General features: G+C 38.0%; 1 protein-coding gene across 5 annotated transcripts in view; it reads right to left on the bottom strand.

Moving 5' to 3' along the window:
• ulk1b (unc-51 like autophagy activating kinase 1) overlaps nt 1–6,413 on the bottom strand; it is a 30,486-nt gene extending 24,073 nt beyond the window's left edge. For 4 of the 5 annotated variants that reach the window (XM_067422652.1, XM_067422651.1, XM_067422649.1 and 1 more), the window contains exons 1-5: nt 5,782–6,413; nt 5,287–5,379; nt 5,152–5,193; nt 1,310–1,342; nt 827–863 (exon numbers count right to left, since the gene is read on the bottom strand). In XM_067422652.1, coding sequence (XP_067278753.1) covers nt 827–863; nt 1,310–1,342; nt 5,152–5,193; nt 5,287–5,379; nt 5,782–5,871 — 295 coding nt within the window. In that variant the 5' untranslated portion in view covers nt 5,872–6,413. The remainder of the gene's footprint in view (nt 1–826; nt 864–1,309; nt 1,343–5,151; nt 5,194–5,286; nt 5,380–5,781) is intronic. The other variant, XM_067422648.1, reaches the window with a different exon arrangement.
• Between the last annotated feature and the right edge of the window lie 10,544 nt (nt 6,414–16,957).

The raw sequence follows: 16,957 nt of genomic DNA on the forward strand, positions 1-16,957 counted from the left end.
ATGTTCATTTAGTCAAAAACAGTGTAGGAATACACTATGATGGCAAAGCGGAATTATCAGCAGCAATTACTATGCTAAATATGTTGTAATATGTAATAAGTATGTAATATGCCCAATAAATACTTTTTATTATTACCGATTTTAAAAACCTTTTTTTTCCCCTGTATTTTTTCATGAATAGAAAGTTCAAATAACATAATTTAACCTTTAGCGTCATTATAAATTAATTTACTGTAACTTTTGATCATCCTTGCTGAATTTTTACAGACGCGATCCTTCCGCAGTGCAATGCATATCAAGTAAGACAGCACTGCAAAGCTCATGTCTATAAATTCAAATGAGTTACTACACACTGCATATATAAGCAGTGCAATACTGTAGTGATTCATCCATTTCTCTCTGTCTGATCTGAACTGAAATGTCAAGATTCCATAAAGAACAAACATGCTTTTGTCTGGAATTTTTAGAGCAACTACTTCCTCTGAAAATACACTCACACCCTGCAGTCAACAGTTATAGCTTCCTCAGACCCGCTTTAAACAAAACATAGATACACAAACACACACACACCCTAAACCCTTCTGGTCTAGCTTCCTGAGTTCGGCTTTGCATGCTTTTGAAATGAACCGATATCATCACGATTCATCACGCAAGCAAATGATTGCAGCAATTAAAGCTAGGATGAGCCTCTCTACTCTTAAAAAAAGCAGATGTTCTTTTTGCCTCTTTATTACAATCTTAAAATGAATAATTATGTATCAAGAATGAACACACAATTTACATAAGAAATTAGGTCAAAGCATGAAAAATGAAATGTCCCACTTACAGTGCAAGTAGTCAGCCAGGTCTCCCCCATTGCAGTACTGCAGTTAAAGAAAGAACATTGATCTTTTTACTTTGAAAAACAATGCCAGACAACAATGCTGTATGACAAAACCTGCATCTGAATGGGGTTCATTGCATGAGTCGATTCAGATGCATATTAAAACAACCCACTCAGAAAAGAGGGGCCATTATTTCCCTTTGTCCACTGCTGATGGGTTTCCCAGTGGTCACATTGCTGTTCCATCAAGCTTTTCAAAGAACTGCCATGGTGGTAGCATGGCCTTTACAGGAAGTTAAAAATCATAGCGATTTGAAAAAACGTACACAAATCTTCACTGTGTTGCACAATACACCCTGAATTTAGGTCTAAGGTGTGTTGTGTTATTAACAACTGCAGCTGTCTTCCATTGGCCCCAGGGCACGGCTAATTGCATGCATTACAAGGTACAAGACAGACAAGACACAGAAAAACAGGCCTACTTACCTCCATCACAAGGTACACAGAGCTTGCCGTTTCCTAGAAAGAGACACGAGTAAAGAGATTCAACACTGGGACAGATAGGTGGTCACGACAGCAAATATATATATATTATTCTCAACATTTGTTCATTGTTAAGTCGACTTTTAGAGTCAAATTTTTCTAGTAGAAGTTAATAGACTTGTGTGAGAACATGTTTACAGTGGACATTGGCACCAGTATTGTGTGTTTTGCAAATGCAGTGGCCTGACACTAATCCACATATGGCGTGAGCGTGTTTTCTCTGCACTGGGTCATAATGGTCTAATACAGGCCCGGGGAGGGCAAAGGTCATGCACTTTTGTTACCACTGCATTTTCAATGTGCATTTTCAAATAACCCTGTGTGGTGTGTGACAGATTTCTATGCAAGGCAGCCACAGCGCACACCAAGCTCACTTAAACACAAGAAAGTAGTGATAGTGCTGATGCTGTGAAATGTGAGTGGTGCTAACCACAATGCTGTGGCGGGTGTTATGGGTGATTACCAAAGTGTTCCTATGCAACAGCTTTGGTTTCTGAGTGGATTTAGTGCATTCTGTCTGTTTGCTATGATGTCTCAAGAGTGGGGGTTGGGGTTCTTTCAGGTTAAAGACAAAAGAACTTATCCCCAAAAATCTATTGTCCAAAGAACAGTACTAGTCATCTTGTGAAGCTTAGTACTGTTGAGTACTAAGCTTCAGGAGGTGACTGATAGTATTCTTTGGACAATAGATTTTTGGGGATGAGTTCTTTTGTCTTTAACCTGAAAGAACCCCAACCCCTTTTTAACCTGTCTTTTAACCTGTAAGAACGATGAGTTGAGTGGAGGTTTACCGATATACAAATTCTGGATGATACTGATAAGCTATTAAAGCTATTCAAATTTGATATTGAAATAGTTTTTCTTTTATACAATACAAATGCTACAAATGAATTTAGTAATCACAATAATATAAAGTATATTAAATAATCATTTTGAGAAGTGCCTAAGATTACATAATATAAGTGTTATTAATTATTACTGCTTTTAAAGATTAACCAGATTGAGTGTTAAAGAACAGCAAATGCAATCTGAATGTAAAAATAAATGAAAAATAAGAATGTACAATTTTATATATCTGATATTAGAAATGACTAAAGTTGTGTTTTTTAAAGTACTATATATTTTATTATAAAACATATATACATGCATGGAATCTTTTATATAATATCAACTGATACCAATAATTATATGATATATATTTGTATAGTACCAGTCAAACGTTTGGAAAGAAGTCTCTCATGCTCAAGCCTGATCAAAAATATAGAACAAAACTCTGATAAAATGTGATATTGTGAAATATTATTACAATTTAAAATGTTTTTCTACTTTAATATACTTTAAAATATAATTTATTTCTGTGATACAAACCTGAATTTTGCTAACTTTTGACCAGCACTGTATACATAACTGAAATGCTATTTATGTCATAAACTTTCTTTCTTCTACAGAACACAAAATAAGATTTTAGGTAACAATTGTCAACCATAGTATGGACAAACAAACAATAAGACATTATTTTCTCTCTTTTATGTTCCACAGAAGAAAGTCAGTGGTATAGGTCCATGAGTGCACTATCCATTAAAGTATGAACCTTGGCTTGCATGCACCAATACAAAAGTTGTTTTAGATACGTTTTTGTACCTGGTGATGCTTAATAGTAGCAAATAAAACAGAACTGTCCTCAGTACACATGAACACGCTAAACTGAACAATTGCTTGATATTTTCATAAAACAATGTCAGAAAGGCTTCTCCAAAATGGTCAAAGCACTAAATATTATCCAGACAATTGCTATAGATCCCACAAGACAGGTTGTCAGGTCAGCTTTTACAGCACCATAATCCTGTTATTTCCCGGGACCTCTTGAAAAAATACAGAGTATCCCACTTCGAATAACCTTATCACTTAGCAACATATGACCTCCCCCCCTTCGGGTGTCTGCCTGCAACCAATCAGCCAGATCGGCTGATCCGTGACTGCCGTATGCTGCTGACTCAGCGTTGTGAAGTTTTACTTTCTGCCACTGAAGATAGACCTCAGTTGGCTACGTAGTCAGACTGAAAGTAGGCCAAACATCACTGTTTAATGACAACTAGCGCTTGAACGAGCTTGGCGATTCAGCTGGGAAAACCCGACAAGCCCAACATCACTCACAGGCTGCTTGGTGCCTAGATGACTGATGCTCATATGGGTGATAAAGTGAGCTTTGCTTATGAACACAGCATGCCCGTGAGATCTGCTAATGTTGAATTTTACCACAGATGCAGCAGGGACCCACTTAACTGCTGCTGAGGAGGACTTTTGTTATTTTATGTTGCTTTGTTGCTCATCCCGTTTTAAATCGCAACCATTGTTTTTTTTTTTTTTGCATTCTACAGTTAACCAGAAATGCTACTGAACCTGTTAAGATCCTATATTTACACACATTTAACGGTAGAAAGTCAATGGTTATATTTCTCTTGGCTCCGATGCACTAAAAATAAGTTCTGGCTGAAAAGCTTTTTTTCCTGTGTTTGCGAGGGAGACATTAACTCTTGCCAGGTTCATCCTGCGCCCACAAGCTCAAGTTTGTCACGTGTGGCAAAGAGCCAGGCAGCTCAGAGACTTTTCCCTCCAAGGAAGTGCAAGGAGAACAACTTAAACTTTAATGGCATTCACTTCACAGACAGTCAGCCCCACAGAAGAAAGTGGTGTGACTTTCCAGGATATGTGAGAAGCGGTCAGATAAGAGAAGAATGTGGCTGAAATATGATGAGACACTTGAGATGCAGCTCTTAAAAGCAACACCAGAGTGTGAGCCTTCATTCACAAAACTGGCATGAATGAAGAGACAAAAGCAACATCAAACCTCGGTGTAAACTGTTTACGCTAACCAAAAAGTACCACGGTACTACGTTAACTGCACGGATATGGGAGTTCTTCAGTCGCTTGGTATATTATCGAGGTAAAATGGTATTTGACACCATCACGAGGTAGCACAGCAGGTGCTGGAAAATCCATGTAAAAAATACAAATAAAAAAAGTCTGACGCAGATACTAAAAAAGCGTATTAAATAATTATTATGTTTTAAAATATATATAAATAATATATTTTTAAAAAAAGTATAAACTAATACTTTTAAAAATTAAATCCAAAATACTTTAGAATTTTAACATGGGGATTAGCTAGTCAAACAAATTGCCATTAAAGGTGACACATCAAAGCACTGGATAGAGCTACAAGTTGAATTTTCTGTAATCCCGCTGGGCTTTAATTTACACACGCCTGACACATTAACCTCATGATGACCCCAGGGCAGGGCAAATAGCAAGAACCCAGGTGTTTGAAATACGTGTGAAGACTTCAATGAAACCATTTTACCAGTCTGGCTACACAAGTTTCACCCTTACAAGAAAAGCATTCACTGAGTGCCAATGACCTCCAAATGCCAAATTGAGTGAGAAAACATATCTTTGTGTCTCTTCCTGGTATTTAAAATGTGTGCGTGTGTGTGTGTGTGTTACCAGGACTTCCATACCCACAATGCCCTGCAGCAGAGCCATTAAAAACAACTGCACATGTCATGTCAACAGAAGAACATGTGACTGCTTTTAACCAATCAATGCAAAGGAAGTCATGATACAGACTCTGGGGTGGTAAAACATAAATTTGAGCAATTTTTAGTCCATAATAACTATTAAAAAAAATTACACAAATATTTTAATAGTCATTATGGACTAAAAATGGCTCAAATTTATGTTCATCTGCACATCTCCAGTGTAATTCCAAGTACAAATCATCCTACCTGGAAGTCGTGCAATGCAACAATGTTCTCGTGCTTCAGTTCCTAGAGAAAATAAATAAAATACATTTGCACAGATGCTCAATTTTGTGTTCTGAAAATGCAATGCATTACAAGTAGGCTACAACCAAAACATACCTTCAATATCTTGATCTCTTTCCCCAGAAGAGTCTGAGATTTGGCCAAATTCTTCTTATTTATGCATTTGACTGCAACTTCCCAATCATGCTTCTGAAAATATAAATTATTTAAGCGGATAAACTTGCAGTTTGCACTGTGTTAAATATATTGTACATGTCAGTGCATGTCTACGGTCAGCTTGAGTGCTAAGCTTTATTTCAATCTCTATGAATAGCTGCCATTTCTAAAAATGGAAATGCATTATTTAAAGCTTGGATATGTATGTAATGGGTTTTAAAAGCATCCCACATCTCTCTGTTTTATATTACTGGGCATTTAATCTCTTATTCTCGCCCCCATCTGTTGTGCTCGAGGCCTTTAAGGTGGTACGCCAGTTCTGCAACCAGCAGGTAAACAAAACCCTTTTTTTAAATTAACACACATGCAAGTATGCAAATGGAAATGCATACTGGTACTGATTCGCTTTTAAATTTTCAACTGATATTTGCTCACCTCTCGATGCCTGCCTTTAAATACAACTGCGAAGGCACCATGTCCTATAAGGTCCTTCCTGCTGAACTCGAATTTCCCGACGGTCTCCATCTCCCCCCTGATCCCAAATATTGCAGCCTGACTATTTATGTGAAACAAAGCTGACCCGCAAATATCCTCTTTCTGCTTCCCTCTTTTCCTCTGTCTGGACGAGGCAGCTGGAAAGTTGAACCCCACTTCTGCGTGCCATCGGCAGCCTTTCCATACAAATACTCCTCTCCTCTTTCATGATATCCTGGAGGTGAAGAGAAGATCTACTCCTTTAAATCATGACACTTCCCCATGTCGGAAAACTGCTCGTCGTAGTTGTTAAATAAATAAAATCAAGCTGCGCTAAAAAAAAAAATACCACCTTAAAACGGCAGCGATGTGTTTGTTTATGTACATCCGATGTTGTCAGCTACGCTAACATCCTTGAGTTCGTGTTCGGGATTACATCAGGCTCGCGATTGTATACAACACGGATGTCTTTTCACGAAATATACCTGAGATATCTGAAAAAGCTCGAGCAAGAGTTGTCTTTCGGTCTCAACAAAGACCTCAATTTAGTCGAGGTCTGCAGCGTTGCGCATGCGCGCAACCATTTCACACAGGCTCAGTGTTGACGTCAGGGAAGCGCTGTCACAGTGACAGAAATATTAGCCTACCCGGTAAAGGTAAATTTGTTGTAATCAGTCTGATCTTGTTACGCTAAATTCCACAATTATAAATCTAAATATCTAAATGCTAAGCCTCTCTTTCTTATTTTTGCCAAAGAACTGGGAAAATACCTATCTTCAGTTAAGTTATCTGAGTACAAAAAAGCCATAAAAACATTATCTGTTTGCAATTCTTTTCCTTTTTTCAGTGTAATGTAATTATCATAATTTATTTACAATTTAATTTACATGGCACCTGTTAGTTGTAGGATATATTAGGCAGCAAGTTAACATTTTGTCCTCATGGTTAATGTGTTAGAAGCTGGAAAAATAGGCAAGCATAAAGATTTGAGCAAGGTTGACAAGGACCAAAATGTGAAGGCTTAATGACTAGGTCAGAGCATCTCCAAAACTGGAGCTCTTTGGGGATGATTGATTCTGGTCTGCAGTGGTCAGTATCTATCAAAAGTGGTCCAAGGAAGGAACCATGGTGAACCGGCGACAGGTCCATGGGCTGCCAAGGCTGGGAACAAGGCTGGCCCATGTGGTCTGATCAAACAGATGAGCTAGCTCATATTGCTCAAGAATTTAACGCTGTTTGGTTCTGATAGAAAGGTGTCAGAATACACAGTGCATCACAGTTTGTTGCTTATGGGGCTGCATAGCCGCAGACCAGACAAAGTGACCATGCTTACAATCAATCAATCAATCAATCAACTTTAGTTATATAGCGCTTTTACAATCACGATTGTGTCAAAGCACCTTCACAATGTCAAACAGGACAATATTGCAACAAAATTAGATTTGGCTGTACAGTCGTTCTGGAGAAAACAGTGATGTTATCAGCTTATTTTAATTTATCATATAGCGATAATGTTGGCAGATCAGAATTATAGTTGATTTAGATATTCTAGGTATTATCAACTGGCCAGAGTTTTGAGACCGCAATAAATGTGATGGAGTATAATGTGTTGAGTTCGCTTAAGTACTGGGGAGCTAAACCATTTAGTGCTTTGTAAGTAATAAGCAGATTTTAAAATGTATGGAATGTTTAATAGGGAGCGAGTGCAGTGTTGACAGAACTGGACTAATATGATCATACTTCTTGGTTCTAGTAAGAACTCGAGCTGCTGCGTTTTGGACTAGTTGGAGTTTGTTTATTAAGCGAGCAGGGCAACCACCCAGTAGAGCATTACAATAATCTAGCCTTGAGCTCATGAATGCATGTACTAACTGTTCAGCCTTTTGCATTGAAAGCACGTGCCGTAATTTAGATATATTTTTAAGATTGTAGAATGCAGTTTTACAGATGCTAGAAACGTGGATTTCAAATGAGAGATTGGTATCAAAGAGCACACCCAGGTTCCTCACTGACGACGAGGGCTTGACAGAGCAGTTATCAAGTGTTAGACAATATTCTAGGTTACTTCTTTTGGAGCTTTTCTGTCCAATAATTAAAAATTCAGTTTGATCTGAATTAAGTTGCAGGAAATTACTATTCATCCAATTTTTTATATCAGCTATGCATTCCGTTAATCTTGTGAATTGGTAAGTTTCGTCAGGGCGTGAAGAAATATAGAGCTGAGTATCGTCAGCGTAACAATGAAAACTAACGCCATGCTTCCTAATGATATCTCCCAGTGGTAGCAAAAACAGGGTGAAAAGCAACGGTCCTAACACTGAGCCTTGCGGTACTCCATACTGAACTTGTGATCGGTGTGACATCTCTTCATTTATAACTGATAACATTTATACGATTTAAACCATGCCAATGCAATTCCACTAATGCCAACATAAGTTTCGAGTCTATTCAAAAGAATATTGTGAGCGATAGTATCGAATGCAGCGCTAAGATCGAGTAACACTAATAGAGAGATACAACCACGATCAGATGATAAGAGTAAATCATTTGTAACTCTAATGAGAGCAGTCTCAGTTCTATGATACGGTCTAAATCCTGACTGGAAATCCTCACATATACCATTTCTTTCTAAAAAGGAACATAATTGTGACGACACAGCCTTTTCTAGTATTTTTGATAGAAACGGTAGATTCGAGATTGGCCTGTAATTGACTAATTCTTACCCCTGTCTACTACTGAAAGCACTAACAGTGTACACGTAAGCATCAGAACTGGACCACGGAGCAATGGAAAAAGGTGGCCTGGTCTGATGAATCAAATTTTCTTATACATCACATTGATGGCTGGTTGCGTGTGCGTTGCTTACCTGGGGAACACATGGCAGCAGGTTGCACTATGGGAAGAAGGCACGGCGGCAGAGGTAGTGCGCTGCTTTAGTAAGTGTTCTGCTGGGAAACCTTGGGTCCTGCCATCCATGTGGATGTTACTTTGAAACATATAACCTTACTAAGCATTATTGGATACCATATATACACTTTCATGGAAAACGGTATTCCCTGGTGGCAATGGCCTCTTTCAGAAGGATAATATGCACTGCCACAAAGCAAAAATGGTTCAGGAAAAGAATAATTGAGGTGGCCTCCAAATTCCCCAGATCACAACTTACAGGACTTCAAAGGATCTGCTGCTAATATATTGATGCCAGATAAAACAACACACCTTTAGGGGTCTAATGAAGTTCATGCCTTGATGGATCAGGACTTGTTTTGACACCAAAATCAGGACCAACACAATATCGTTTTCATCCCCCAATTTTAATATATATATATATATATATATATATATATATATATATATATATATATATATATATATATATATATATATATATATATATATATATATATATATATAAACTGAAAATACAACTCAAAATTATATATGTAAAGAGTTCCTATATTAACCCAGTGGAAAACAGCAACAATTTTTTTTTTTTGATAATACAAATATAATTTACAAAATACAAACAAACTAAGATAATAGCAGTTTAGTTTATAAAATGATTGTATTTATTTATACTTAATTTATAATTTGAAAAATAGTTTTTTCCAAAGTGCAGGTATTCTGTAGATTGACTTCAGGTGCCATCATGTGGAGTAGTTTGGAATAGCAAGATTATCGTCTGAGTTCAATTGTCTGAACCTATGTATAGGCAAAAATAACCAACAATTAAAATCCCAAAAAGTGTAAAAGAGCGTAGTAGAAAAATATTACTTTTCCAGTAAACAGTACAGCCTACACAATAAGACAGGTGCATGGATAAAATGATTTTTACCTTGTTGAAATCACATTCTCATTGAGCACTCACATATTACATTGAACTGCAAAAACATATCCCAATACCCATCAATATTCTAGACTACAAACTGAAATAAAAACACTGATTATGCATAAGAGGGTCTGCTTTGATCTTCACATAAATTCCAAAGGGAGGGGAGTGTTTTTATGTGAATCTGAACTTTGGTGAAACTGTCTGGGTATTTCAGACAGCCTGTTTATTAAATACTTTTTTTTTTAAATTCAGAAAGAAGATAGCCTCTGAAAATGACACCTTCTTACCATTATTTGGCTGCAGTGTACGTGAGCCGTGAGTTCACTGCAAATATAACACAGAGAAGAGAACTGACCACACAGGGATACATTTTTGCATCTTAATATTTAAACTTCCAGTGCTTGCACAGTTCCAAAGAATTTTGAGGGCACTGACTGTTTAAATGATAAGGAAATTTAGGGAGTTTTGGGAGAGGGATGAGCTTTTGCTGGTGAACCATGCGTTGTTCCAAACCATCCTCGTTATTTTGGCAAAAGGACCAAGAGTGTTAAGGACGTCTGGTCTGTTTCAAGAAATGAGCCAAAGCAATTGAGAAGGATCTTTGCCATTTTCGTGGCACTGCTCTTTATTCGGGAAAGTAATTTAGTTCTGAAGCATGAGTGAACAGTTTTGGGAGAGATATTAGCTTTTGCAAGTGAGCTATAGTGTTGTGCTGAACTGTAAGACTGAACTGTTTTGCCAAATGATCTTAGAGAATGAGCCAAACAAATGGAGAAAAACTGTAAAAGATAAAAAAAGTAAAGACTTCTACATTGTAACAAAAATGCCCTATTTGAAATAAATGCTGTTCTTATTATCTATTTATCAAACAATTTTGTGGTGTGACAGGCAGCGGGGCGAGGGACCGCGAGAGCAGGCCGGTGATTAATGTTGAGTGCCAGCTGCGTGGCACACCGGTCTCGTCTCGTGGCCATGTGACGGGAGCATATAAGGAGGAGCAAGGACAGCGGAAGACGAGAGAGGACCAGGCCTGGATTTATGTTGAGTTTTGTTTTATGTGTTTGTGGGCAGTCGTCCGTGAGGGACTGTCCACGTTATATTTTGTGTTCCGGGTTTCGGCACCACTGTAATAACGTTCGTAGATGGGAAGGAAGGAGGCGGGAACCAGCGTACGTTCAACCACATTTATTCAAAAGAAATAAACAAACCGAAAGTAAAACCGCGGGCAGCCCCTCACTGACGACTGCCCGCAAACACACACAAAATATAACGTGGGCAGCCCCTCACGGACGACTGCCCACAAACACATAAAACAAAACTCAACATAAATCCAGGCCTGGTCCTCTCTCTGTCCTTGCTCCTCCTTTTATGCTCCCGTCACATGGCCGCGAGACGAGACCGGTGTGCCACGCAGCTGGCACTCGTCAACCGGCCCGCTCTCGCGGTCCCTTGCCCCGCTGCCTGTCACACCACAATTTTTTTTTAGTTTCCAAAAAAAAAGTACTGTTCATAATAAGTTCATAACAAGTATTCAGTAGGCCTACTGATAATAATAATAAAAAAGTAATGTTTCTTAAGCAAATAAATACTGGAGTAATGGAGTTATCACAGGAATAAATTGCCATCAATAAATCATGTTTTAAATATATATAGAAAATAGTTACTTTTAATTTTAATAATATTTCACAATTTTGCCGTTACTTTTTTTCCTCTTTAAAATGCAGCCTCGGGCATGAAAACTTTAAAAACATTTAAAAAATATTACCAACTACAAATATTTGAACGGTATAATAAATTATCATTTGACTTAACTTAAAGTGAGAAAACCCATTGCCTTAAAATTATATAAACTAAAATAAGCTAAAATAAACATCATGCGTAACTGAAAAAAAAAAAAGTTATGACAATTCCACATAACTTTTTTTTTCCAACTACACAAGAAGTTTATTTACTTAATATTTTTGAGGCAACAGGTTTCCTGTTTTTTAGTTGTCACCACGTTTTACAGTGTAGTGTATCTACTGTATATCAGAATAGATTAAAAAGCTTATGAGAACTGAAAATAAACTTAATAACAAGCTTCAATTGTCCTCCAAGAAAAATGGGTTCTCAGAGTAATAAATGCAATGAATTTACACATGCTATAACATGACAATTGGACACATTTTTGGGTCACACTAAACAGAAACAACATTACAGGAGGAAACCAGGAACATTTTTCAAAAGTCCATGTCTACTATGTGATAAAAACCTATGAGAGCTGATTTGGAACTAAACATAAATGTAAATTGAAAATGATTATTATTTTACACCACTGTCTCATTAAATGATCAGAACATGTTGATTAAAATGTTACAAATTCTACCACAAGAGGATGCTGCAGGCTTTCAAAAGTGAGCTTTGGAGACAACGGCATCGTCGATGCATGAGCGTAGTTGGGCAGCGAGAATCGTTCTGGGGAAGAATCATTTGGAAGATCCAGCTGAGAGCACTTAACGTCCTGCATTGTGACACATTTTAACAAGGTTACTTCCAATTCTATCAGGTTTTGCATTTGATATGTTTGTCTCTTGCCCTGTATGGAGTGGAGAGGCAGGTGCTCGCAGCTCTAGATGATGGTAAATGCCTTCAAATGGCTCTTTTATGCTGGTTCTTTTCACTCTTGTTGCTCCTGATCTCAAAAACACCCCCGTTTGTGCACATTTATGGATGCAGTCTAGGCACTCAAATTTGTTTCTAGTCAAAAGTCTTTCATGACTTTGCACCTGAGAAAATGCTTCAACTAAATGTAATGGGCCGGTGGAAATTAAGGTTGGAAATAAACTGTGATGCCGGATGCCACAGATGTCATTCCCTCCTGTGTAAATTGGACCAGTAGACAGAGCTGCTGTCACACATAGTGGAGATCAAAATGCTGCCACTCCAACTTGAAAGAGTTCTCTGAGCAGTAAATCCATAGTGTTCATGAGTCACCTGTCAGCTTATCAAATGTAACTGCAGAGGAGCTTAACTCTTGGCAAACAAACCATCACTCACACTCAGCCACAGACTTGAACTGCTCTTCATATGTTAGAGCCAAAAGGTTATCAGAAACTGTCAGTTGGGTATTGCGACATGCAGGTGGGTGAACGTTCATGACCACCTACTGAAACTGTTTATCACCACTATCAATTCCAGCTCAGACCCCGGGGCTCTGTGTGCACTTGGCTTGGCAAACGGCGGCTTTGTGAATTGCAACAGCCCTAGAGGGAATGGATTTGTTCTGCCTGAACCATATGGTGGAATTCCCTGCAGTGGCTCAGTCCAAAGCCCTCCAGCACCACTGAGGGAAAAGCGACGCTCTTATTGCTCAGAATGGTTATACAATGTACCGATGACTGAATGGTTGAGAGGGGGCCGGTGCTGTTTTGGAAGAGATATTTATATTTTACTGTGTAAAAAGATGATGTAGAAATTAAATAAATAAAATTTGAAGATCAAAAAGTTCATTTTGAGACATAGATAGATAGATAGATAGATAGATAGATAGATAGATAGATAGATAGATGGATGGATGGATGGATGGATGGATGGATGGATGGATAGATAGATAGATAGATAGATAGATAGATAGATAGATAGATTTCTTGATCTCTGTTGTGTTTGAAGAGCGCGTGCAAGCGTGTGTGTGTGTGGTTCGCGCTTATATCCACCGATCGGGCGGGCAAAGTAATACAAAAAAATCAATCACGGGTGGATGAGAGATAAATCATTGTGTTGTTTGATAAAAACATTTTGAGACTGAGCCCCGTCAGAGAATTATTCTGGCCGCTTTCAAAACAATCCCTCCCTCATGTGAACTGACAGGGGAGCAGAGACTCATTAAATATGCAAATCTTCTCCAATCCCAGCCGTGGGCTTTACTTCCAAGTCTCCAGTGTGGAACCCCCATCAAAAACAAGAGTTTTGGAGAGAGCCTTAAAGGAAGTGTATGTAAGATTGTGGCCAAAACTGGTACTGCAAGCACTTTCAAATGACTGTAGAGCGTTGTATCCCCTCTCCCCCTCCTCCTTGACTTGAGGTTGCCAGATATGCTGCAGGATCCAGCAGGAACGTTTGTAGCCGCAGCTGTGGTAACTAGGCAGATCTGGCAACCTGGAGGCAGAAACGCTACTGACTTCATGATTGGTCGAGAGGTGGAGGGTGGAGCTTCAGGCCAAAACACAACATGTCCACATCAACATCATTTGAGAGCTGCAGCAACAACTTTTAAATGACAATATCCTGGCCGGACTACTGGTGTCAGTGATACAAGTATTTGAAATGAACATGATTTTTTAATGTCTAGTGACATATCAGGGCCATTTTATGATTAATTGAAATACATTTCTTACATACAGTTCCTTTAAAACCAGTGTAGTAAATAGCCTATTACTTATTAGTTATGTTTTTGAATGTAAAAACCATGCAAACACCATTAGTTGACCTCAGACAACAGTATAAAAAAAATGAAAAAGCCTTTAAAAATCAGGGCTTGTCGACATTTTGGAAGTATGGAAGGCCAACCGGGCCAAAACGTGAAAACACATCAGTTTGAATGGAAGTGACGTCAAATGACGTGCCTCGCATTCAGAAGCTGAATGTCCCACTTTGAGTGGCGTTCCAAAGAAGGCGCTAGGATAAATCACAATTCCCATTCTGTCTGGAATGTAGCATCCGCTTGCCTGAGGTCATTTAAGCGCAGGCGTACCATCCATCTGACTCTTTTTACCTTCAAAGAAAGAGGTACAGCCAAACCTACTGAATTTCAGGGTATACTTCACAGGATCCTAGCACATAGTCTCTGGGCTGGATAAATGTAGTTCCAGCCACTGGAACATGACCACTCTGCTTACCTACGGGCACAGACGGTCTCCAGGCAGCCGGTAATTAACAGCACTGCAATCTTTGATGAAACATTTTACCGCTCAAAGTATTTCGGTTCTCGCCAGCGGAAGATAACAGACGCATCATTCAGAGTCATTGGTTTTCCTTTCAGCACTTTTTAAAACATCTTTGTTTCGGCACCCACACACCCTCAGGCACACGCAAACAAAGTCTACAGCTTTTCCTGTAGATGGTGCAGAGTGGGCTCGTTACCAAGGCGACGGTTACTTTCCATAACCAATATGAAATGTATGCGACGTCCTTGATTTACAGTTAGATAGGCACAGAATAACAAAAGTTACAGCAGAATACATGTACCATGATGTCTCCACACAAACAAACAGGAATAACATAGCCTACCAACAGAGTTCTGAGCGCTAAGACAATTCGGATTGGTGGCGTGATGTTACTTTGGCATCGCTGGGTGAATGTGGTGCAGAAAACAGCGGGGCGAATGCGGTTCCCGCCGTCCTCTGACAGCAGCTGTCATAGAGCTCACATTTACTCAGTTGTGTCATGAAATTACGGCTTCACGCAAGCTTGCTCATACTTCTTTATTTTTCTACAAAAATATTTCACCTTATAAAAGACAGCTCAGAATGTACATTGTTTTTGCAACTGCCATAGAAGATTTTTACCTTAAATATATATGTATATGTTTTTATATATATAGTATATAAGCATTTCTTCCCATATATGATCAGAGTGCACTCTCAGCAGCCCAGGATATGAGTCAAACATCTTCCCAGTCTGTTTAAGTATTTCTAAATGCCCTCAGTTCTCTCTGACTAGAAAAACTGTTAGAAAGTCTGTAAGAAGGCAAAAATAACTGTATAAACAAAGCTGTGAAATGTTTCTAGCTGTGGTGATCCAGGCATTGTGAATCCAGCATCATGCATGACCAACGGTAATGTTTAATACAAAAATACAGCGACTGCAATCAGTAACTGTCATTGCTTTAGAGTAATGCGGTGTCAGTAATGAAGAGAAGTAAATAATTGCTTAGAACAAGACAGAATAATAAGAAAAAGATGCTGAGACACTGGGGATAGATGGGTCAGAGAGGACTACGCTTTTAGCAGAAAAGGTGCCGATAAAAATGAGTGGCTGGATTCTTAAAGCACTTGGAGCGAGAGAAGGTTAAGGTTGTGATTCATGGTATCCCATGATGCCTCTGAACTGCAGCCAGCAGGAAGCCCTATTTGGGAGATTTCCACCACCTTCCTGATATCAGCAATATTATTACTGTCGCTATCATTACTATTACTAGCTCAGGATATGCCTCAGAAACTGGTTACTTATCTCTTGAAATTCTGAAACTAAAAAAAAAAAAAAAATTATATACTGTAAATCTGATAATGAATTCTCAAGTTCTGAATACTACAACCAATACATGTATATATGAATGATATTCAGTACTAATGTGTGTGTACTGTGTATAATTATTATGTATATTTGAATACACATAGATGTATATATAGATGTATATATTTAAGAAATATTTGCATGTATATATTGTATATATAAATATTTCATAGATAAATATATATATTTGCTCTTATATACAGTATGTTTGTGTATTTATATATACATAATAACCATACACAGTACACATATATAATGTATATATATATATATATATATATATATATATATATATATATATATATATATATATACACACACACACCAATATAATGTTAGTGATGCTTGCCAGTGCAAAACACGCTGCCATAATGGCCATTTAGACTAATTTGTAGCATTTCTTATGGATGTATTCCAATTCACTGATATTTTGGGTCCTAAATATGGCTCATATCAGTCAGGATTAAAGCTCTCTCCATTACGGCAGGATTTTTTTGTTTTTGTTTCATTGTCGTGGGTATGATAAATTAACAGCACACCTCAATAAGCGCCACAATTTATGTCATAATTTATGTCTGTAGAACAAACAGTGCGAGATAAATTACATGCCATAGTTTAATACTTGGGGTTAAAGGGTTAGTTCAACCAAAAATGACATTAATATCATTAACGACCCTAATGTCGTTCCACACCCGTAAGAGCTCCGTTCATCTTCGGAACACAGTTTAAGATATTTTAGATTTAATCCGAGAGCATATGTAAGTGTATGCACAATATACTGTCCATGTCCAGAAAGGGAATAAAAACATCATATCACATATGGACTACTTTCATGATGTTTTTATTACCTTTCTGGAAATGGACAGAATAGTGTGCATACACTTTCTTCGAAGAAACAGAAAAGCTCTCAGACTAATATAAATATCTTAAACTGTGAAGATATTCTGATACATTCTGAAGATGAACGGAGGTCTTACGGGTGTGGAACGACATTAGGGTGAGTCATTAATGACATCAATTTCATTTTTGGGTGAA

The sequence above is a fragment of the Pseudorasbora parva genome, chromosome 18 (assembly GCF_024679245.1).
Source record: "Pseudorasbora parva isolate DD20220531a chromosome 18, ASM2467924v1, whole genome shotgun sequence".
NCBI classification, from domain to species: domain Eukaryota; kingdom Metazoa; phylum Chordata; class Actinopteri; order Cypriniformes; family Gobionidae; genus Pseudorasbora; species Pseudorasbora parva.